This window comes from Puma concolor, chromosome C1 (assembly GCF_028749965.1).
Source record: "Puma concolor isolate L17-30 chromosome C1, mPumCon1.1.hap2, whole genome shotgun sequence".
NCBI classification, from domain to species: Eukaryota; Metazoa; Chordata; class Mammalia; order Carnivora; family Felidae; genus Puma; species Puma concolor.
In genome coordinates, this window is record NC_141674.1 from 66,413,333 (window position 1) to 66,436,923 (window position 23,591).

At 36.6% G+C, this 23,591-nt stretch overlaps 1 protein-coding gene across 2 annotated transcripts in view; it reads right to left on the reverse strand.

The window, feature by feature from the left end:
* Positions 1 to 19,177: 19,177 nt before the first annotated feature.
* Positions 19,178 to 23,591, reverse strand: part of ADGRL4 (adhesion G protein-coupled receptor L4) — a 110,486-nt gene continuing 106,072 nt past the window's right edge. For both annotated transcript variants that reach the window (XM_086717370.1, XM_086717371.1), the window contains 3 exons: positions 22,715 to 22,806; positions 20,957 to 21,125; positions 19,178 to 20,600 (listed from right to left, as the gene is read on the reverse strand). In XM_086717370.1, coding sequence (XP_086573496.1) covers positions 20,538 to 20,600; positions 20,957 to 21,125; positions 22,715 to 22,806 — 324 coding nt within the window. In that variant the 3' untranslated portion in view covers positions 19,178 to 20,537. The remainder of the gene's footprint in view (positions 20,601 to 20,956; positions 21,126 to 22,714; positions 22,807 to 23,591) is intronic.

The window sequence follows — 23,591 nt, forward strand, 5'->3', positions numbered from 1 at the left end:
AGAAGGTAAATGACACCATTGTGTCCCGGTAAATTTGTGAGGCTCCAAATTAGTGAGCCTAATAAAAAAGCAGTTGTTTTATACCATTAAGTTTGGGTTGGATTGTTCTGAAGCAACAGATAAGAAGAGCATATTTCATGTTTTAAGTGCCCAGCATGGGTTTTGGCAGAGGACAGAGAATGTATTTCCCTCTGGACATCTGAAACACAATTATTCCAGATGAGAAACATATATTCTGAAAATAGCATTATCAGAGAGGAATTTACAGATAGTAGAAGAGACAATCAGATATATTATTTTAAAAGGGTGAGATCTGAATTTTGTGATCATAATTCAGTGAAGGATATTAATTATTGGAGAGAAATGTAAAATAAAATCCAGGATAGGGCAATCAGTGATCAGTACCTACTTGGGAGAACAATGAGATGCTGACTTGACTGAAACGTATGGATGGGAGTAGAGATGAATTTCAAAACAGGATAATTTATTGGGGTCTTAAATGCTCTGCTAAGAAGTTTAGATTTAGATAAAGACTAATAGGAGAGTGTGCAAATGCATTCTATTTGAAAGTTATATACCAAATATGGTAAAAAGAGATTGCTGTAGCCATGTTTAAATGACATAGAGTGAGGAGTAAGAGAAGCAGTAAAGGTAACAATTTCATCATGCAGTGAGTGACAAGAGTCTGCAAAAAATATGAGCATTGAATACATGTAGAAATGGTGGAAGGACAATAGGATTATTGTGTGGCTGATTGTAATTGGAGGTTAATCATAAATTCTTGCTTCCTATAGATAATTAATCTCCACAGTAATTCTAGAGTCTGGCTACAGTTGGTGGTAGGGAGCAACTGGGGAAAAAAGCTACTTTTAAGGGAATTTTAAGCGTAAGTGGTTAGTATGGAGATGTAGTTTTCAAAAATAGCAGAGGAAACAAAAATGTTCTCACTTGACATATTTGTGATCTTAGGTTTTTCACACCAGTCTTATCAATTGTGGTTCCCAAACCAGACTAACAGAATATGTTGCACTTGATAGACTGTAGTTTTGGTTTAGGATTTTGAAATCTCTCCACTAGCTATGGGATCTAGAGCAAGTAACATTCTTAGAACTTAGGTTTAACATTGGGAAACTACTAGTTGACTACTTCATTGATTTAGTGGGAGAATTAGATAAATACATAGATGTGAAATGTTTTTGCACACTAACAAGTGGTATACGGTTAGGATTCTTAAGATGAACCTATTTTAGGAGGACTCACAAGAATAAATTAGAATATTTCAGTTATATCAAAGAGTACATTATAGAGATAAAATCTCTGAGAGATATACAAACTAGGGTGGTGTCCTGGATTCTATGTGGTGCTATCAAGAAGGGTGGGTTGGGTGGCTCAGTCGGTTAAGCATCCTACTCTTGGTTTGGGCTCAGGTCATGATCTCATGGTTTGTGAGATTGAGCCCTGCATCAGCTCATGCTGACAGCATGGAGGTTACTTGGGCTTCTTTCTCTCTGCCTCTCCCTCTCTCTCATTGCCCTTCCCCTGCTCATGCTCTCTCTTTCTCTCTCAAAGTAAATAATTAAACATTAAAAAAAAAAAAAAAGAAGGGTGGATCAGCCCAGACTGAAGGTTGGGGAACACGACTGGGTCTTGGATTAGACTTGACCCATTTTATGGGACAAGGAGCCAGAAATGGGTGCAGAAGTAACAAAGCATAGGTATCAAAAGGTAAGAAATGAGGAATCAAATAAGGTCAGTCAGAGAAACAGATTTAGATAGACTGAACGACGTCATAAAGATATCATTGGGTATCAGTAGGAGAGCCAGAGACACTGGTATGACCAGTTTGTTCTATTCATTGGTCCTCTTGGTGTGGGGCTTTCCCCCAAGGGGTTAATGGGGATTTTCTCATATGTGTGTACTGTGTTATGACCTGTATCCTCTTCATTCTTAACAGTTATCAAAACTGGTGTACCTGAAAGTTTGAGTAAAAGAATTCCTGTTCATGTCTCGAGCTTAAACTCTGAGAGGTAAGGAATGTAAAAGCTCTTGTCCTATTTGGCTCAGGCTCAGCTTCATTGACAGAACACTTCAATTATGAGGGCAGGTGATACCATAGGCACCATATATAAAGTCTCTGCTTTGTGTCATGAATCCCAAAGCTGCTACTATAGTTTCCTTTATCCCTTTTACAATCCTGTTGCCTCAGAAGTCACTCTACCACCTTGCTGTCTTCTTTGGATTATTAATTTTACCAGCTTGAGTCTTCACCCTTCTTTTGAGCCTAGAGAATGTCCATCGTCTTTTGATTCCATGCCTGCCACAGCCACAGGCCGCCCTTGCTCCACTCAAATATTTTAATTTGGTTCCTGTTGTCAGGGTCAAAACCTTGAAGAGATTAGTCAGCTATGGCAATTACATATACTGGTAGGTAGGCGTTAATGTGGTCAGTTATATTTCAGGTCAAATGCTGAGGTTATCTCCTGTTTCCATATGTTATTTGAGTGATGGAGAAGAATTTTATCATTACCAAGTAATGCTGTGTATCTGAAATAAACAGAGATTGGACGGTGGGTACAGTTTACAAATAAAAAATGTAAGACATATCTTTTCCACTTGCAAATATTTTTTCACTTTCTGGCATAGGATTTCAATTACATTTCAAGGTAAAATTGAAGGAAAGATTCATTGAATTAAAAAAAGTCTTTTCTATTTCAGAATAAAAATCCAATATTTACATAAAAATTGTGCAGATAGTACAGAGTTCCTACGTAACCCCAAACCCAGTACATTTGTCACACCCAATGAATAAGTACGGATACATTATTATTACATGAAGTCTAAAACCTAAATAGGTTTTTTGAGTTTTCATCTAATGTCCCTTTTCTGTTTCAGAATTCCACTGAGGACACCATGCTACATTTAGTCTTAGTCTTTTTAGGCTCTTTGTGATAATTTCTCAGATTTTCCACGTTTTGGATGCCTTTGATAGTTTTGAAGAGTACTGGTCAGGATTTTTGTAGAATGTCATTCAATTGGAATGTGTTTAGGTTTTTCTCTTTATGATACTGGGATTATGGGCTTTGAAGAAGACAATCACAGAGATAAATTACCATTCTTACTGTATCAAGATTACAATCTAGCAACATGACTTATCACTGTAGATGTTGACCTAGATCACCTGACTGAGGTAGTGTTTATCAGGTTTCTCCACTTTCTTTTTTCCTTTTTTCCATAATGTAATCTTTGGAAGGAAGTTTCTATGCACATTCCACAATTAATATGTGGGGAGTTAAGTTCCAACTACTGTAGTGGTCATATATATGTGAATTTTTTTGAATTATATTGCATGGAAGATTTGCTTACTCTCTTCTATTTAATCTTCTTTGATATCAATATGAACTCATGGGTATCTATTTTATACTTTGGGCTATAATTTAATACTTTATTTAATAAACTTCATTTTAGAGGAGTTTCAGGTGCCAAACAAAATTGAGTGGAAGATGCAGAAAGTTTCATACACCTTCTGCCCGTACACATGCACAGCCTCTCCCCCATCAACATCACACACCAGCGTGTTATATGTGTTACCATAAATGAACCTAAATTGACATGATTATCACCAAAAGTCCATACTTTACATTAATGTTCACTTCTGGTGTTGTACATACTATGAGTTTTGACAACTGTATTAGAACATGTACTCACCATTATGATATCATACAGAATTACTTCACTGACCTAATAGTTCTCTCCACTCTACCTACTCATCCCTCTCTCCTGCTAATCCCTGTCAACCACTGATCTTTTTACTGCCTCCATAGTTTTGCTTTTGCCAGAATGTCATATAGTTGGAATCAAACAGTATGAGACCCCATCGGATTTTTTTTTCACTTTAATAATGTGTGTCTAAATTCTCTCCGTGTGTTTTCACACATTGACAGCTTACTTCTCTTTAGTGCTGAATAATACTTCATTGTTTGTATGGCACCACAGTTTGTTTATCCATTCACCTACTGAAGGATGTCTCGGTTGTTTGGCAATTATGAATATAGCTACTATAAACATCTGTGTGCAACTTTTTGGTGGATAGAAGTTTTCAGCTCCTTTGAGCGAATGCCAAGAAGTGTGATTGCTGGATCATTTGGTAGGCACGTTTGGTTTTGCAAGAAACTGCCAAACTGTCTTCTGAAGTGGTTCTACTATTTTGCATTCTCACAGCAATGGATGAGAGTTGCTGTGGCTGCACATCCTTGCAAGCATTTGGTGTTGTAGTGTTCAGGATTTTGGCCATTCTAATAGTGATATCTTGTTTTAATTTGCATTTCCTTAATGACACATGCTGCTGAGCTTTTTCCATATGCTTATTTGCCATATGTATAATCTTTTGGTAAGGTGTCTGTTTAGGTCTTTTGCCCATTTATATCAGGTCGTTTTATATCAGGTCCTTATTGTTGAGTTGTATGAGTATTTTTTAATACTTTGGATAACAGTCCTGTATCAGATACGCCTTTTGCAGATAATTTCTGCCAGTCTGTGGCTTGTCTTTTTATTCTCTTGATAGTGTCTTTCACATAATAAGATTAAAAATTTTTAAAATTTTGGGGCGCCTGGGTGGCGCAGTCAGTTAAGTGTCCGACTTCAGCCAGGTCACGATCTCGCGGTCCGGGAGTTCGAGCCCCGCGTCAGGCTCTGGGCTGATGGCTCAGAGCCTGGAGCCTGTTTCCGATTCTGTGTCTCCCTCTCTCTCTGCCCCTTCCCCATTCATGCTCTGTCTCTCTCTGTCCCAAAAATAAATAAACGTTGAAAAAAAAATTTTTTTTAAAAAAAAAATTTTTTTTAATTTTAATGAAGTTCAACTTATCAATTATTTCTTTCATAGATTATGCTTTTGGTATTGAGTTTAAAAGTCATTGCCACACTCAGAGCCCCCTAGATTTTCTCCTACTTTATCATCCAGGAGTTTTATAGATTAGCACCTCACATTTAGGTCTTTGTTCCATTTTAGAATAATTTTTGTGAAGAGTGTAAGCTCTGTGTTTAGATTTACTTATTTATTTATTTATTTACATATGGGCATGCAGTTGTTATAGAACCATTTTTGAAAGGACTGACTCTTTCTCCAATGTGTTGTCCTTACTCATTCATCAAAGATCAGTTGTGTTCTTGCTTTTACCAATGGGAACTCTTTCCATTGACCAAATATCCCCCTTTGACATATTGCCGTCATTTCAATTTTTTTTTTTTTTTGAGCACTTTCCTTACCTTCTGGCACTACAAGATACTCCAGGCTCATTTTATATATTTCCTGCCCCACTCCTAGAACAGCTATTTATTCAAGACTGTGCTTCTTTTTATTGTAGAGTGGTATTTGAAACAAAGATCTGACTATGAGATATGCTCATTGTTCTTGGGTATCGTTGTTTTAGTTTACATGAAACTATCTGTATCTGCGTATGATATCTCCAACCCTAATGCACCACATATATCATTCTAGCCTTCTCCCCTTGCCTAACTGTGACTTCTCACTCCAAAAGTGAGAAACTTGGCTACCACCATCCATCTTACTATTACTTAATTTTTCAATTCTGGTAAACATATGTAATGATTTCAGAATTATTAACCCATACCTCTACAGAAACCAACATATATAGGATACAATGTTATACACATTTCTTTTTTTCCACTTTAGTTTTACAGATTCTACTCACTTTCAAAATTCCTTTACGTGGCACCCTTTGCCCTCATCTTCTTTCACCTTCTTTTATACATTTGTAATAAAGTTATATTCTTTCATGGCATTTTGCATTACATCACAGAGTCCCTCAACTTTCTAAATGATTTTTTTTTAATATGCATGTGTTAATGTTCACTCTTTGTGTTATAGATGTCTATGGATTTGGACAACTGCATAATATCATGTATCCACCTTTATAGGATCATACATAACAATTTTACTGCATGAAAAGTAATCGATTTTTCCCCTCTCCATAGACCCACCTGCCACTTCTCCCTGGCAACTACTGATCTGTTTATTGTCTTTAAAGTTTTGGCCTTTCCATGTCATTTCTGTGGAATTATACAATATGTAGACTTTTCAGTCTGGCTTCTTTTACTTAGTAATTAATATGTATTCAAGGTGCATCCATATCTTTGCATGGCTTCATAGCACATTACTTTTAATCACCAAATAGCATTCCATTGTATGGATATCCCACAGTTTGCTATCCGTTCACCTATTGAAAACCATCTTGGTTGTTTACAGTTTTTAGTAACAATCAACAAATCTTCTATAATATTTATGGGCAGGTTTATGTTGACATTAATTTTCAAATGAATTGGATGAATATCTAGGCACACAATTACTGGATCATATGGTAAACTATGTTTAGCTTATAAGAACTGCCAAACTGTGTCCTAGAGTGGTGGCCTAGCATTCCTACCAGCAATGAATGAGAGTTCCTGTTGCTCTGCATTCTTGCCAGAGACAGATATTGTCAGTTTTTTGGATGCTAGCCATTTGAATCAGCATGTAATGCTATCTCATTGTTGCTTTAATTTGCATTTACTTAATGCCAAATGATGTTGAGTATCTTTTCCCAGGCCCATTTGCCATATGTATAACTTCTTTGGTTAAGTGTCCAGGTCTTTTGCCCATTTTTAAATTGTGTTCGGCTTTTATTGTTGAGTTTTAGAGTTCTTTGTGTGTTTTGGATACAAATACTTTATCAGATGTGTGATCTGCAAATATTTTCTCCCAGTGCATAGCTTGTCTTTTTATTTTCTTAACAGTTCTTTGCAGCTCAAAAGTGTTTAGTTTTTTTAAAAAAGTCCAATTTATCATTTTTTTCTTTCATGGTTGTGATTTTCTTGTTGTATCTAAAAGCTCATCACCAAATTCAAGGTTACATAGATTCCCACTCCCACCCTGTTTCCTTCCAAAAATGTTATAGCTTAAAATTTTATATTCGGGTCTATGATCCACTCTCAGTTATCTCTTTGTGTAAGATGTAAAGTCTGTTTCTAGTTTTTGTTTTTGTTTTTCTTTTAATACAGATACCCAATTGTTCTGGAACCATTTATTGAAAATACTATTCTTTCTCTAGTGAATTACGTTTGTATCTTTGTCAAAAATCAGTTGACTATATTTGTATGAGCCTGTTTTTGGAAATTAGCCAAATATACAGTCAGAGGACACAGTCCCCACAAGACTACTCTCATTTCGGACACCGGCCATAAGGTCAGGGGTTCCCTAGGATTACCCTCACTTGAGACCAATAGGCCACTGTTATGGCTAGTCTTATGTGTCAATTAAGCGAGGCTATAGTGCCCAGCTACTTATTCAAACACTAGTATGGATGTTGCTGTAAGAATATTTTGTAGATATTGTTGACATCTGCAATCAATTTACTTTAAGGAAAAGAAATTACCCTCTATAATGTAGATGAGTCTAATCCAATCAGTTGAAGTCCTTAAGAGTAAACACTGAGGTTCCCCAGGAAAAGAATTCTGCCTCAAGACTGCAACATCAACTCTTGTGTGAGTTTCCAAACTGCCAGTCTGCCCTACAAATTTTGGACTTGCCAGCCACTATGAAATTTCATAAGCCAGTTTCTTATAAAAAAATTCTTTCTCTCTTTATGATTAGTCAGGGTTCCCCAGAGAAACAGGGTTTATGTATATAATATAGCTACTATATATGATACAACTACAAATTCAAGGGGTCCCCTTGATCACTCACACGTTTGATAAGCCACTAGAACAACTAATCCAGGGACGCACTATACTTAGGATCCAAGTTTTTATTACAGTGAAAAAATACAAATTAAAATCAGCCAAAGGAAGAGATGCATGGGGCAGAGTCCAGGAAGGGTCCAAATGTGGAACTTCTGGTTGTCCTCTCCCATGGAATCATAGGCGACTTTACCTTCTTTTGGCCACAGTGTGAGGCAATGCATACAGAGGATTGCCAGAAACGGAAACTTACGAAACCCTTGGGTGTACGGAGTCTTTACCTGGGCCTGACTTTATACTTCCTGTACAGCTGACCTTTGGTCTCCAGCCCCTCCTAGAGATTGAGCTAATGCCATTAGTCTCTAGTTCCTCAGGGGTTCAGAACCAATATGGTGTGACTCAAAGCTTCTGTTAGAAATCACACTTTTGGGCTGTCTGGTGGCCAAAGTCTCTGAGCAAACAAAGGCACTCCTATCAGGCAGGACATTTCAGAGATCTGGAGATAACCTTCCAGAAATTGAAGGCTAAAGCTCGTACCTCTCTTCGAGCAAAGTTTATTCTTCATTACAGATCACGTAACAGAAGAAAAAATAAGGATTTTAGATATCATGAAACAGAATTTATTTAAAAAATTTTTTTTCAACGTTTATTTATTTTTGGGACAGAGAGAGACAGAGCATGAACGGGGGAGGGGCAGAGAGAGAGGGAGACACAGAATCAGAAACAGGCTCCAGGCTCTGAGCCATCAGCCCAGAGCCTGACGCGGGGCTCGAACTCACGGAACGCGAGATCGTGACCTGGCTGAAGTCGGACGCTTCACCGACTGCGCCACCCAGGTGCCCCAGTGATGAAACAGAATTTATATATGCATGGTAGTGACAGTATTTACCAGTGCTGAAAGAATACACACTCTGAGATTTTTAAAGAGCTTACAAATTTTCCTTGTCTAAGTTGATTATAAGTTATAATATATTTCAGTATTTTGTAACACAAACTTTTTAATAAGAAAGGTGCTTCAAATGGTCAATTTTTATATTTGGACATTTTAGTTGTTGAAGTCTTTCTATATTATCGCATGCCAGTCTTTATAGGCTGTTGTTTAGCTCTAACATTGTACGGAAGAGAATAGCCCCACAGGTGGTCTTTCCCTCATGGGTGTATTCTTCCAAGGGTCATAATCCTTTAAAGTTAGCTTACCATTTCTTGCTTATAAAATGATATTTTTTGTGTGTTTTGGTTTTTCAGTGGTTGGGTTATTACATAAAGCTCTCTTCATTGGTTTTCATTAGCTTACAGTACTTTCGAAATGCCACCTCTTGAAAACAAATTTAACTAAAAGCAAAATAGCTGTATCTTCATTTCAAGCATATTTTGTGCCTGTAGTGCCACCAAAAGGCAATGGCCACCTACTTGGGGATACAGCTTATTAGAGACAGAATGCTAAAGGAAGACAGGCTAATTTTTGGTGGCGGCTCTTTTCCCTTTAACGATGAAAGGCATAAGCTATGGTTAAGGCCACGCGATGACGTGTGCGGTGTTCAGAGACTGTGTTGCTTGGGTGGTTTCAGAGAAAAACACTTTGTGAATGTAGGATTTTTCACTCTCCCCCTATTATCTCAGGCTGCCCCTGCTGGGTCTATAGGATGATTATGTCTGATTCAGTAGTCTGTAATACTCTCATCTCACTTGGAAGTGTTGCATACAAATCATCCATTAAAAGGGCAGACTAGAAGATAACACTGAATGCGGTTTTAAGATTCGGTAGATGCCTTTTCAATTTTGTGTAGCTTCAGGGGAGGCATCCCTGCAAACTGCTTTCATTTAAAGCTTCTTTCATTTCCTCACTAATTCATAAATTCATTTTCCATTAAACACAACTTCATTATTTCCCTTTTCCTTTTGTGCCTTGTCATAGTGAAGCAAGGACCTGAAAGTTCTTTATTTTCACGGGCAGCACACACTTCATTTTTGAATCCGTCATTTTGTCTTGAAAAAGTTCCTCAACTAGATCTAGGCTAGATGAAATCTAGTGTTAGCAGACCATCTGTTTTAGGTCCTAACCTTTTGACTCAGGTTGTCATGGAATAAGAAAACATGACATAGTTGAAGTTTGGGGTTACTAAATATATCAAACTTTGAAATAGATTTCTTATATTTATAAATGTTTCTTTCTAATTTTTTTGTATTAAATATTTGTCTTCCTTTATCTCTGGTCAGAAATATTATTCTGTAAATGGCGTCTACTGCCTAGAGCATTGAATTAACTAACATTAGGTCATTCACATTAATTTAGAAAATGTTACCTTGTCACTAATCTTATAATGGTTTGATTTAAAATAATATATTATGGGTAACATAAGATAATTTATATGCCATTTTATAAAAAGTAAATATTTTCATCTTAATTTTAGAATTGTAGTTTTTTTAAGAACTAATTTTTTGCAAATATGTTCTAAACTTGAAACTATTTTGAAAGGTATCAAGCAAGTGACAGAAAGTCATTTATAGATTTTTACACTGACTTCAGATTTAAAATTTTTTTTAATGTTTATTTTTGACAGAGAGAGAGAGAGAGAGAGAGAGAGAGAGAGAGAGAGGATGAGTGGGGGAGGGGCAGAGAGAGATGGAGACACAGAATCCGAAGCAGGCTCCAGGCTCTGAGCTGTAAGCACAGAGCCCGACACGGGGCTCGAACCCACAGACCGTGAAATCATGACCTGAGACGAAGTCGGACGCTCAACCGACTGAGCCACCCAGGTGCCCTGACTTCAGATTTTATACTATAACCCGGAATTTGGTATTAGGATTACTTTATTTATAAAAGTTCACCTTGCTTGATATTTGCCTGTATACTGACCAGTGAGGATTTTAACTATTCTCAGGGTGCTACATATATGGTACAACTCTGGGCTTTCAATCACCCAATCATTTGTTATATTCTCTGGTTATATGCCCATGGTTTGCCTCTTTATAAACTCCTGAGTACTCTTATGTTGTTAATTTTACAAAGAATGCCGACTATATTCTTGGGTTGATTGAATGCAAAAAGACATTATTTCATATATAAAAGGTACTTAGAGTTTACTCTCAAATAGAGTACTACTCAGTATTTCTGAATGTGATAGAGTCACTAACTGTGGATGAATGACGGTAGAAGGATATGAAAACTGTATTGTATCATATCAGCACCCTCTAGTCCATGTTCTGTGCAGTTTCCCAAATCTTAATTGGTTATCCTGAGTTTAAAAAGGTATGGAAAAGCTATGTTAGACTAACATCAACATTTTGGTTTGTGTGAGTGTGTGTGTTTAAAAAACAACAGTACTTCTCAAAACATTTTCTATATTAAAAGAATTGACAGACTGATGCCCAGGGTCAGTGGCAGAATTGCATAATGGTCTGGGCAAACTACACGAGTTTTTCAAAAATGTTCACTTGTGGAATACCTTTATTGTCTTATTTTTTCAAATAAGGCCCTATTACCATTAATCAGAATACTGGTGTTCAGAATACTAGGCTATAGTATGGGAAATACTGATACAGACCTGGATTTTTGAATCTACGTTTGGATTAAGATACGATAGCAAACAATAGTTACCTGGGTCATATTACTTGGAACTTTTATAGCTTTATTGCTTTTACTGAATTGTTCTTTAGTGTGATTTCATTGGCTTACGCTCAAGGACACTTGAGGAAAACAGTCCTATGAAATTCATTGCTTGGTCTAATGTAAGAATATTATGATATATAGATATTAGCAAGAATATAAAACTTACGACAGATTGTATTTTCCTAAAATGACCTCAATAATATTTTCCATTTCCATATACTCTTATGCAATGTGACCTTGCCACTCCGCCATTAAAACATGGATCTCTTTCTTCAACCCCTTATATATGGGTGGGCTTTGCAACTGGCCACTTTGGCAGAAGTCAACTGTATGACTTCAGAGGTTAGGTGATAAGAAGCCTTTCAGTCTCTACCAGGGTCTCTTGGAATGCTTGCTTTGGGATGCTTCCTCAAGGACCCCAGAACCCATGTTGTGTGAAACCCAAATAATGTGGAGAGACCACTAATGGATGCTTGGTTGGCAGCCCCTTTGGAGATGGTAGTGGACAGTTGTATAAGACGGCTGCAGCCCCGGAGAGCATCAGTCTGCAGCTTCATGAGATCCAGGGTGGGAGCTGTCTTATTGAGCCCCATCAACCAACAGAAATGTGAGAAACAGTAATAAATCCTTTTTTTTTAAGGCACGTTTTAGAGTGGTGTTGTTATATGGCAAGGGATTATAGGACAGAACTTGAATAAATAAAGCACTCATGTTTAAAGTTCTTACCTCCATTTTATGACTGTAACTTTGTTTTTCCTTTGACACAACTCTAGTATGTGTTTCACATTTATACCATCTAGCTTCTATTTTATCCGTCTTTGTAAAGTGCCTTAAATTCATTTTGTAAGAGGTTTCGATGGACATAATTCTTCGTGTATAAAATTCACATCATGTCCAAGTCAAATTTATATATATTAATCTACTTACCTTTTTGAACTTTATAAAGAAAATAGAAGCATGCTAAGAAACAACACTGTACTCATGGTCTCAAGGAAATTGGGATTTGGTGAGCAAAAGAGAGCTTTGTATTCAACTTGTCTCTACAAGTAGAAAACATGTTTGGCTATGTATTTCACTTATTCAAGCTCTGCATGCAAATCTACTTGGTAAAAAAAAATCACACAATACTAAACATGTCTTATGCTTTAGCACATAGAAGAATAAAAACTATGTTTCTGGCCTCTGAGGCTCTGTTTATCAGAACAATGAGGTACGCAGATGGGGATGACAGATAAAACAAAATGTCTGAATCCCTAAATTACTAATAGAATTCTTAATTCCTTTATGTCAAAATTTTCAAAATCTGGTGTACTAAATATGGAAACTAGAAATCACCTTTATGTAAAAACAAATACATCTTATTTTTTCAGGAAACAATAATGAATGATATGTAAAAACAAATGCATCTTACCTATGACTAACAGACATTTATTAAAGAACATTTCTCCTTTCCCACTGAAAATTCCTGTATTATTGTTTTTCTCAAGTATTAAAATAGCTCATTTGCTTTTGCCTCTAAAGAAATCAAGACTGTGTTTTAAGGAACATGGTTTCTATGGTTTTACGTTCAGCAAGAGCAAACGAAATGACTACAAAAGTGTCCTGAACAAAGAACACGAAGTATCCAAATAATGCCAAAATTTTTTCTCTCTCATCTGGAGGGATATATGGAAAACTGAGAATACCAAATTAGCTTTGCTTATGTGCACTGTTTAAAGAGATTATACTTTTCAAGTTCACGTAAATGGTAATAGTATTTATATTTAAGTAAAAATATATTGATGTACCTTTGCACAGGAAAGCTATTTTATTTTATTTTATTTTTTTTTTTTTTTAATTTTTTTTTTTCAACGTTTATTTATTTTTGAGACAGAGAGAGACAGAGCATGAACAGGGGAGGGGCAGAGAGAGAGGGAGACACAGAATCGGAAACAGGCTCCAGGCTCCGAGCCATCAGCCCAGAGCCTGACGCGGGGCTCGAACTCACAGACCGTGAGATCGTGACCTGGCTGAAGTCGGACGCTTAACCGACTGCGCCACCCAGGCGCCCCAGGAAAGCTATTTTAATCCAACTGTAGGACATTAGCTCCAGAGGGGCAGAGATTTTACATGTAGAGAGCAGTGTGAGGCCTGGGCTGTACCCCTACTTCAAAGATATGGGTCAATAACATTAAGCCTCAGAAATTCTCTCCGCCATCCTACCAGCCTCACAGAGCATGGCAGTGAAATTCGAGGTTGGAGGTATTGAATGGGGCAGTGTGGGAGTTGAGAAGGCAAATAAGGAGGTGGTAGAAACTAGAGACAGTAACTTTATCATTACCGATTTTTATTTTTACTGTTTCCTTGCTGTTTCAGATGTAACTGGCTGATCAATCAGTACTGTAGAAATCCTCATGCTGAACAAGAGATTTATGTCTATTTTTTATTAGTTGGGTTTTACCAGTGAATTCTACCACACACCTAGAACCGCTGCTGGCACCTAGTAGGTGCTCAATCAAGAGCTGTTCACCCAGGTTATAATACTAATAGCTAATCCTTCAATGTCACTTGCTATATGCCAAACACTGTAGTCATTATCTTCCATGTATTAAGCGATACAATTCTCACAACGGTGTTATAAGACAGGTACTGTCCTTATCTCCATTTCTGAGATGAAAAACTAAAACACATGGCTGTAACTTGCCCAAGATCCTATGTCACCAGAGGTAGAAATAGAACTCTAGCCCTAGCAACCAGCCCGTGGAGTCTGGTGCCAGTATCGGCGACACTGCTGTGCCTCTCTGCAAGTTAAGTCCTGGGACGTGAAGGTGGCTGTTTACTTACGCATTCCTTTAGCGGAATCTGAGAAATTGGTCTGAGTGGGAAGATCAAATTGGGGAGCACTGAGGTGGTTCTGCAGAGGAGACGGGTGGCACTTGAGGAACAAGAAACAGTGTTGTTTTGTATAATTACCTTCCCCACTCAGGTCGCATAAGGTCTGGCAGAAAAGCCTCCTACATAAGATTGAGTGAAAGATGTAGTTGTCATGATCGCCGAGCAGGCTGAAGTGACAGAGTAAATGACCTCGCTGGAACAGGGCCGCTCTCCAGGAGCCAGGATGCACAGAAAACCAGAAGAATTTTAGGGTAATTTGAACAATATTTTCAGGGATGGCAGCACAGGTTTCTTTCTTCGCAGCAGGCAGCAGCAGGCAGGGAGTCCTTTTTAGGGCTCTGTTCTTATCACCTAAAACTTCCAAAGCTTAACTGACTGCCAGGATAATTAGCCCCCCTGCATCCTGGAGGTTCTTTTAGATCCACTTCCGATACATTAACGAAAAGAAAGAAAATAATCATTTTCAGGTTGAACAGCCTGGCCCTTGGATTCTGATATATGGCAAATTGCAGCCCAACAGGAAACGAAACCACGTTTCTTTAGGACAATTTTGAAAGAAACCTATTATTTTTCCCCTTATGTTTGAGTGCGTAAAATGGTAATATACATTATAGATTTTAGTATTTACGATGCCTCCAAATGGGGGGTTGGAATCAGAATAACGGCACATTGGTACCGGAACAGATCAACTGCCGCCAAACCAACCCTCTCATTTTATATTAATCACAACCATCTGAATGAAACACCAAGTAGAATGTCCCGTACTTTCAGATTGCCTACTGATCTTAACGCTTGCTCAAGCCTTCAGTCTAGGGTAAATGATTCAAATCCTTTTCGCTTATAATGCTCAAGGAGATTTGTGGATCTCAAATCCATGGTACGGTTTCACTGAACACTTACAAGAAATAACAAGGAACCTCTACATCAAAGAAAGGGTTACAGTGTTTTGTCTTATCAACACAAGCCCACATCTATCAGAGGAAAAAAGATGGCTGTTGGCATTTGGTATTTTCGTCAACCATACCAAGGCATACGGCATAGAGAACATTACTTCTGAAAGATACCGAAGTCTTCTAATGTATTACTGTATTAATCCAAATTGCACACCAGCTGTACAATTTATGGTCCATCCTCGATACTGAATATTATTTAGTCACCCAAAAAGAGTGAGTGAGCTATACCTGTTAGCTTCCCAAGTGAGAAAAACAGGTAGAAGAGATGTTTTTATAATGTAATCTCATATTAATGATTTGAATATGATGATAAAAACAGGAAGAACAATATGGAAGAATATGTAACAGGTAATTAAAATGAATTGCCTAGCTGAGGGTGTGAGTGGGGATGAGAGATAGAAATAAATGTGCAAGGAAGTGGCAATCAAACAAAGAGAAAAGAAGAAAAACATTTCACCTTAAAACGTGTGCTGTGTGCATTTCAAATTGCACATGCATATAGAAAAGACATATCAAAATGCCATGTTAAAAAAGCATGTCATCACCCAAGAGAACATAATTATAAACAGGAATACAGTCCTCATACTATATGAGTTTATGGCCATGGAATGGTGGACCTTCCTATCCAAGAATATGAGCAAGTTCCTGAGTTCACACGAGGGAGCAGAACGAGCTGGGCTTTCAGTTTGAACATTAACTTTGCAAGTTCCCAGCTCTGTGAAATCAAGTACTGTTCACATTGAAAAATGAAGATAGAATTGCGTATGTTACTGTGAAAATTAAATGAGATCATGCAATGCAATAATTGAAAACTGTAGCAAGCTTTGGGGAGAAATAATTTTTTCCTCCTTTAAATGCCTTTTCTAAGTGATTTCTCTCCTAGCTGTCTTTTAAAACCTAGAAGTTTTAAGTTTGAACGCTGCATGACAATTTCACAATGACTCCTATCAAGTATTAGGTTATCTTGTACACTCTCTATGTGGTATAGCTGTAGTAGATTGGGGAAATCGACAAGGACCAAATTGATCAGAGAGGCTTCGTGGAGGGAAATTTTGAATGACGTGTGGAATTCTCATGGGAGTAGACATTCCAGGTAAAGTAAAAACCTGAACAAGGGTACTCTTTCTGGAACCATAATTTGTGTTTTCTTCAAAGATTTCATGTTGGAGAAATTAGAGAATGATGTTGGTAATGCAGAGTTATTGTCTAACTTTAGGGAAGTGGCATTGAATTGAAAGGGACTAAAGAGATGATGTTATCAAATTATTAAGTACTCTTTGTTGGTTATGTCTAGCGTGCAGATTGTGGAGTACTTGCTGATAGATTTTTTTTAAAACACTTTTCCTAATTGTTATATTGTGTATAGATACATTTATATAAATATATTTCTATTGTGTGTAAATATATTTATATACAGTGTAATCAGTCAAGCAACATATTTTTTTTTTTTTTTTTTTACAATTGGGACATTATTATATCCAGTTAATAGCAAATTTTCATGGGGAATTTATCTTATACTTCTTTGGTGTCCATTCTTCTCATTGTTTGAAGCCAACCTTAAAGTATCAAATTCTTTGACTGAATCCTATAATCTTGTCTCATCCCCGTATATTTATCAAGTAAAGAAGAGTTTGTAAATTAATATGACAAAACTTGTGATGCGTTTTAGAGGTTGAGGAAATTGAATCTAAAATCCTAATATTTACCTCACTCACCATCAAACAAGGAAGTGAGTGTTACATGAGGAATAACAGCCAAATGGAAAATAAATCACTACTTTATTAGCAGTTTGGCAAGCTCCTTACAAATCCCCAAAGAAGATCTTTCCTGGAAAAACTGAGGTAAAGCCATATTCTGAGCTCACGTCTACACTGGTAGCCTAATCCTTCTGCCTGCTGTACCTCACCAATTTGAGATTGCTGGGCCATATCTTCCCCTGAACACTCTAACAGAGACAAGCATCGAGGGCTTTACCTGAGAAAGCCAGTTCGCTGAATGGGCTTCCAGTGTGGAATACCTAGAGCAAAAGGCCAGACTATTCAGAGGGTCCAGACTCTCTTAGTCATATGATCACAAGGCAGCAGAGGGCAGTAACACTGATTCATGAAGCAAAAAGGAGAAAAGGTTCTTGTCCTCAATGAAGAACAAAAGTAGGCACAATGAATGTCCTGAGTTTGGCCTAAACAATTGTAATACAATGTAATGAATATTAAAATAGGATAAGTACTAGAGAAAGTGCTGACACAAAAGTGGAAGTGATTAATTCCTCGCATGAATCCAGGAAGGCTTCATAGAGAAGATACATTCAAGATACATGTAAAGATACATTAGGGATAAATACTGTTTGTCAGAGTAATGATGTTCACAAGGAGGAAATTCTAGGAATTGGGAATTTGGTAACCCATGGTAAGTTTTGGGACAAAGAAACAGTTTGGTGTGACTAAAGAAATTTTCAGAGGGAAAAAAGTAAAAACTGAAAGGTCTGAAATCTTATTGTTGGAGGAGGACATCAAGAAGACTTGACATGTGGTTGACCTGCAAGCTGGACATGGGCACTTGGAGGCTCCTCACCCCTTCACTGTCCTTAGAATGTACATCCTGCTTGTCTTCAATGCTCCAAGAAGATGCCCCAACAATGCAGTCTTGAGATTGGAATGTGGCATTGAGACCATCTGGATGGTATATGTGACGGTCTCTATATAAACTTTTTTTAACTTTTTTTTTTTAATGTTTATTTATTTTTGAGACAGAGACAGAGCATGAATAGGGGAGGGTCAGAGAGAGAGAGACACAGAATCTGAAACAGGCTCCAGGCTCTGAGCTGTCAGCACAGAGCCAGACGCGGGGCTCGAACTCACAGACCGCGAGATCATGACCTGAGCCGAAGTCGGCCGCTTAACCGACTGAGCCACCCAGGCGCCACTCTATATAAACTTTTAAGATTTGATGGGTGGGTGTAAAGATCTACTTATTTGTGGCAACCTAAGACAAATCCCATAAGACAAGTTTTCTTGCTTATTGAACTTGCCTTCTATCAATCTGGAGTGGCCTGCCTCTGTCTTCGGTCTCACCCTGTCCTCCACATATGGGGGCTGTTTCAGAAGCCACCCAGGAGGCTCCTAAGGAGGTTTGAACAGTATGCTAAAGAACACAAGCTTTATCCAATGATATCTAAGGGAGGGTTGATAAAATCAAGACACTAGAATCAAGGTTTGTCCTAATGATATGAATAGTTGGTTATCTCTAAAGATGCTATACATATTTCCATAATATTCCCTATGGTAGCTATAACAAATTATCAAAAATTATCAATAAACTTGCGACAAATTTTCAACAAACTTGGTGGCTTAAAACAATATACATTTATTATCTTACAGTTCTGGAGGTTAGAAGTCCAAAATAGGTCAGCCTGGGCTAAAATAAAGGTATCAGCACATCTACTTCCTTTTAGAGGCTCTAGGGAAGAATCTGTTTCCTTGTCTTTTTCAGCTTCTAGAGGCTGTGAAGTTTCCTTCATTTGTAGACTTCAGAAGTCTTCAAAGCCAGCAACGGCTGGTCAAACCATCTCGGGCTGTGTCACTCTCTCATGCTCTCCTTTCTCCCTTTCTCATTCACAAGGAGGCTTGTGGTGACATTGGGCCCACCTAGATAATCCAGGACGATGTCCCCATGTCAAGGTCAGCTGATTAGCGATCTTAATTCTTCTCTCCATGTAACCTAACATAGTGGCCACAGATTCTGAAGATTAGGGTGTGAGAGTATTGGGAGAGCTATTATTCTGCCTGCCATACATCATTCGTATGTATTGATTGAACAGATTAGTTTTTCAATACAACATGCTTATAACCCTGTTCTATAATAACAATGGTAATAATAGGTCACAGGCTTAGCATATAAGAGATCAGAAGATATAATGAACATTTATCATGGATTCTCTAAAAATGTGTAGGGACATATTGGCAGGTAGCTCATCTTTCTTGAGAAAATGACTCAGCAAACAGTAGCTGTATTCATTTAGATAACATTTTATTTGTTAGAGCAAGTTTTGACAGACTTCATTTTAAAAGCTGGAGAAATTAAAATCACAACATTTAGTGTGTTGGCATACTTCTACAGGCAGGTGCAGACAATTACATATTTTTGAAATAAAATCCCTGCTTCCACATTTTAATGAGAAGATTTGAGGATAGATAGAAACCATACATTTAAGCAGATATGCTTTAATAGATAGTAGAAAACTGTCAGAAAATATATCCACTGTGAACATTTCTACAGTTCTCAGTGATTCCTTTGTTATAAATAACATTTTTAAATGTGTACTTTTCTGAACAGAAAAAAATGGCAATTCACTTTCTGAATACTTTCATATTTACAATGCCCTTTTAAAAATAGTAAGTTAAAAGGGAATATTGTCATGTGAACTATAATATTTCCAAAATTAAAAGAAATAAAGAACTCAAATATACTAGCCTAATGAGATCCAATATTATTCACTACACTGAAAGGTTATAGAAGAGAATACTTCAATTTTTATATACACTATTTTTACATTTACAGCCATGAAAAATATTATAGTTTGACACATTTATGTATTTCTGATTAAAGATTTGAAGTTATAATCTATGAAATTAGTATGGAAACAGCACATACCTCCTTATGATGTTAACCCCAAAACCAGAACATAATTGCCTGCCTTTTCATTTGTAAAGTTTTGTGGGGTTTTTTCGAATATTAGGAAAGAAAATAAATATAGAAAAGGTCTAAGTTGTTTTAGTATAAATTTAAGTTCAGAAAAATTCATGCAATGGTAAGAAGTGTTTATTCAATTATTTCAGCTATAATTTCTCATTTAGTTTACAAAAAAACAAGTTTACTCAAAATACATCTCATTGTTATAATAGCCATTTCCTTTTTACTGCTTTACATTCTGCCCCTTCATTCTCTCATATTCCACTTTCTGTAACAGAGCTCATTACTAAGGTGATAGGGGACTAGTTTCAAAGGCAACATGAGTCACAAAAATATCAATCCAGTGGTTTCCTTCAGGACATTCATATATTTCTTGTGTTAGAAAGAAAGTCTTTCCTTGGGCGCAGTGATATCACTCCTGAGAAACCAATTACTTTTCAAATATTTGCAATACTATTTTGACATAACTAACTATGTCATGTGGGAAAGCAAACTATAGCTATATGGTACATAATTATGGTATCTTATCTACAGTTTCTACACTGTAAACAGAAAAATGGATTTAAAATACTTATCTAGTAATTAATAATTAGATCATTGATTCAAGTCATTTTTATACATTGGCCATCCACAGCTTGGTTTTCTTATGTAGAGCAAAAATTATCCACAGTTCTCTATTTTTACCTTAAACATCCAAAGCAACAAGGGACATTTTTGAACAATCTATAATATTCTTCTTGGATCTAAAAAGAAGAAAAAAAAGAAATGTTAAACATAATTGCAATGGTCACATCAAATTATTTTCAAATCACATTAAATTGTTATATTTCGTTTTCTAAAGTATGATTTTCTCATTATCTGTCAGAATATGCTTAAATTAATATAAGCTATGTTTACATTCCTAAGAGCAAGTTTTTTTTAAAGCATATTTCCATACGAACAGATAGATGTTCCAATTATTTTGATACTAAAATGTACTGCATTAGGCAATAAAGACAGCACAAATCCATGAGAATGAGAATTTTTATCAATTTGGTAGCCGATGCTACATGAATATGCTATAGGGTTGACCGCAGTTATAATAAAAGAAACTGCTTACTTTTCTAGATAAGACACACAGGAATAAGAAGATGAACATCCCCTGGAAAGCATTGCTGACAGTGAAGAGGTAAGCTGTTACCACTGATGCGTGCACGACATGGAGAACCCCAAAGATCCAGGTGGTGCCGAGAAGGAACAGGAGAGCAAGGGCTCCTCTGGCACAAGACCTGTAACACATTTGAAATGTTTCAGTTAAGAAAATGACATAGACTCAACACATCCCTAAACTCCTCAAATTATGTGGGAAATGGCTTTTTGGTACAATTAAGAAATCTTCTGCAAAGACCAATAAGGATTTTGAAACTGATACATCATGCTAGTTACGTGGGACAGCCTTTAGGGTATGTTACTGCACCATGACAGGGATGCACTTCCAAAATGAAGGCAACGCTATTAAAATAGGGTATTTTTCAAGGAATTTCCTTAATCTTTAAAAAAAAATTTTTAAAGTTTACTTATTTTAGAGAGAGAGAGAGAAAGAGAAGGGGAGGGGCAGAGAGAGAAGAAGACACAAAATGTGTAGCAGGCTCCAGGCTCTGAGCTGTCAGCACAGAGCCCGAGGCAGGGCTCGAACTCAAGAACTGTGAGATCATGACCTGAGCTGAAGCTGGCCACTTAACCAACAGAGCCACCCAAGCGTCCTGGAATTCCCTTAATCTTAAAATATTTTTACCTAGTATACTGCAGTGTATGTGCTTTGATTTCAAATCGAATGTTGTAATAATTCCTGAAGGTAAGACATCTATCTGTTAGGGAGCATTTTCCCTAAGAAACCTTGCAAAGTATACCGGGTGGACTTGGGTGAGTACATGTGCATGACATCAAAGGAAGGTTCTGCTTTCCTTTCAGGTTTAGTAAAGAAGAAAGCATAAAATATAAAACTAGATTCTTTTTTCTGCTGTTACAATACAGTTGCCTCAAAATAAATTCATGTCAGAATACCGCTTTCTTAAAAATTAAAAAAAAATACATGCATATACTCTTACATATTTTCAACTTACTGCCTATGACTTCTGGTAAAGCAACATTCAATCCTGCTCACTGAGGACATTGCTTTGAAAATGAGGCAACTAATGATTATTTTCTTATTCATTCTTTGTCCAATCATTCTCTCCTGCAGAAGATGTTTTAGCAGTATACCTCAGAAAATGAGTCATTTTCAACTTTATTAAAACCAGCACACTACATGAAGCTATGAATGGTGAGGAGTAAAAGAAAGTAATCGATCAAACGTTTGCTAAATCCTAACTATAAATCTTGTGTAAGGTATTGAAACTACAGGAGTGTTTCCAAGCAACACAAACGTTAGTCGTTTCTAATGTTCCCTATAGTACACTTCAGTTTTTCCTGAACAAACCATTTTCGAGGTCTCAATAAATCAGTTTTAAAGAGAGGGTTGAAGGAAAAATCATGGCAGCATGCAAACTAGGAGTCACAAGAAAGAAACACAGTTACTAAGCTCTGAGGAATGTTTTCCAAAGAAAATCGCTAAGGCCAATTTTTGCCTTAAAACACAGCCATCATCTTTTCTTTCAAAGGGGATTATGTTAGAAAAGATGGCTTTACTTACCATTTAATCTGTGGTGATTATAGTCTTATTAAACATATTTAAAATGCTATTTGACAATAAGTTTTTTTTAATATGGCAGAAGAAAGTTATAAAAAAATAAAAAAAAAAGCCTTTCCAAGAGTTATTTGTGCCTTAAGGTACTCAATCTTTTAACTACTAAAGAAATAGAGTTTAAGAGACATTTACCTTATGTTCTCATAGCAACTAACTTCTGGTTTCAACCCTGCAGTGTGACGAAAAACTTTGTATATGATAAATCCAAAAGCCAAGAGATTAACCTGAGAAAATAAATGAATTTCAAAGAAAAGACCGTTTTCATAGTAAATTAGATACATATAAAGGGAATAAATAAATAGTAAAGATTTCAAATAAGATGGAAACTAGAAAATCTTAGAACTTTTATGTATATTACAAAGTACAAACCCTCTGGTAGAAACAGATCTGGGGTTGATCTTTATATCACTGAAAATTGTTGGTACAAATGGTAATACAATTTGCCAGACTGTATTAAAAACAACCTGTTCAAGAAACTTCTTCAGATGTATGATCACATCTACAGATTGATGATTATCAGCTGCTGCCAATAATAAGATTAATATGCACATTAAGTAAAATTTTGGTTTGAAAAACTTTGTGAACATTTGAGAAATCAAATTTTTCTTCATTCAATTGTGTGCTGTTTCTTCGATGAGAAGTGTTAGTGATAATTCTGTCAGCTTTTAAAAATTTAAACTGGAAAAAGAGATCAGAGGGATTAGAAAACCCAACAAAACACCTTCAAACACCTAGAAAATGTTTGAATGTACTTTCTTTTGTATGGTTCATCTAGCAATGTCGCCTAATATTTATGCTGAAATTTCTTTCCCTCAGATTTAACCTCAGAATCTTTCAAAATATCAATTAATGAAAGAAATGTTTCTGAAGGCATATGTATTTTATTAACAAACATTTATCATTCTATTATTTATATTTCTTTTTATGGGCTACGTAGAATACACACAATTTTTACTCCTTTTAAAGTGACTGCTTATGAAAAGTTTCCTCTTTCCCGTATTTTTGGAAA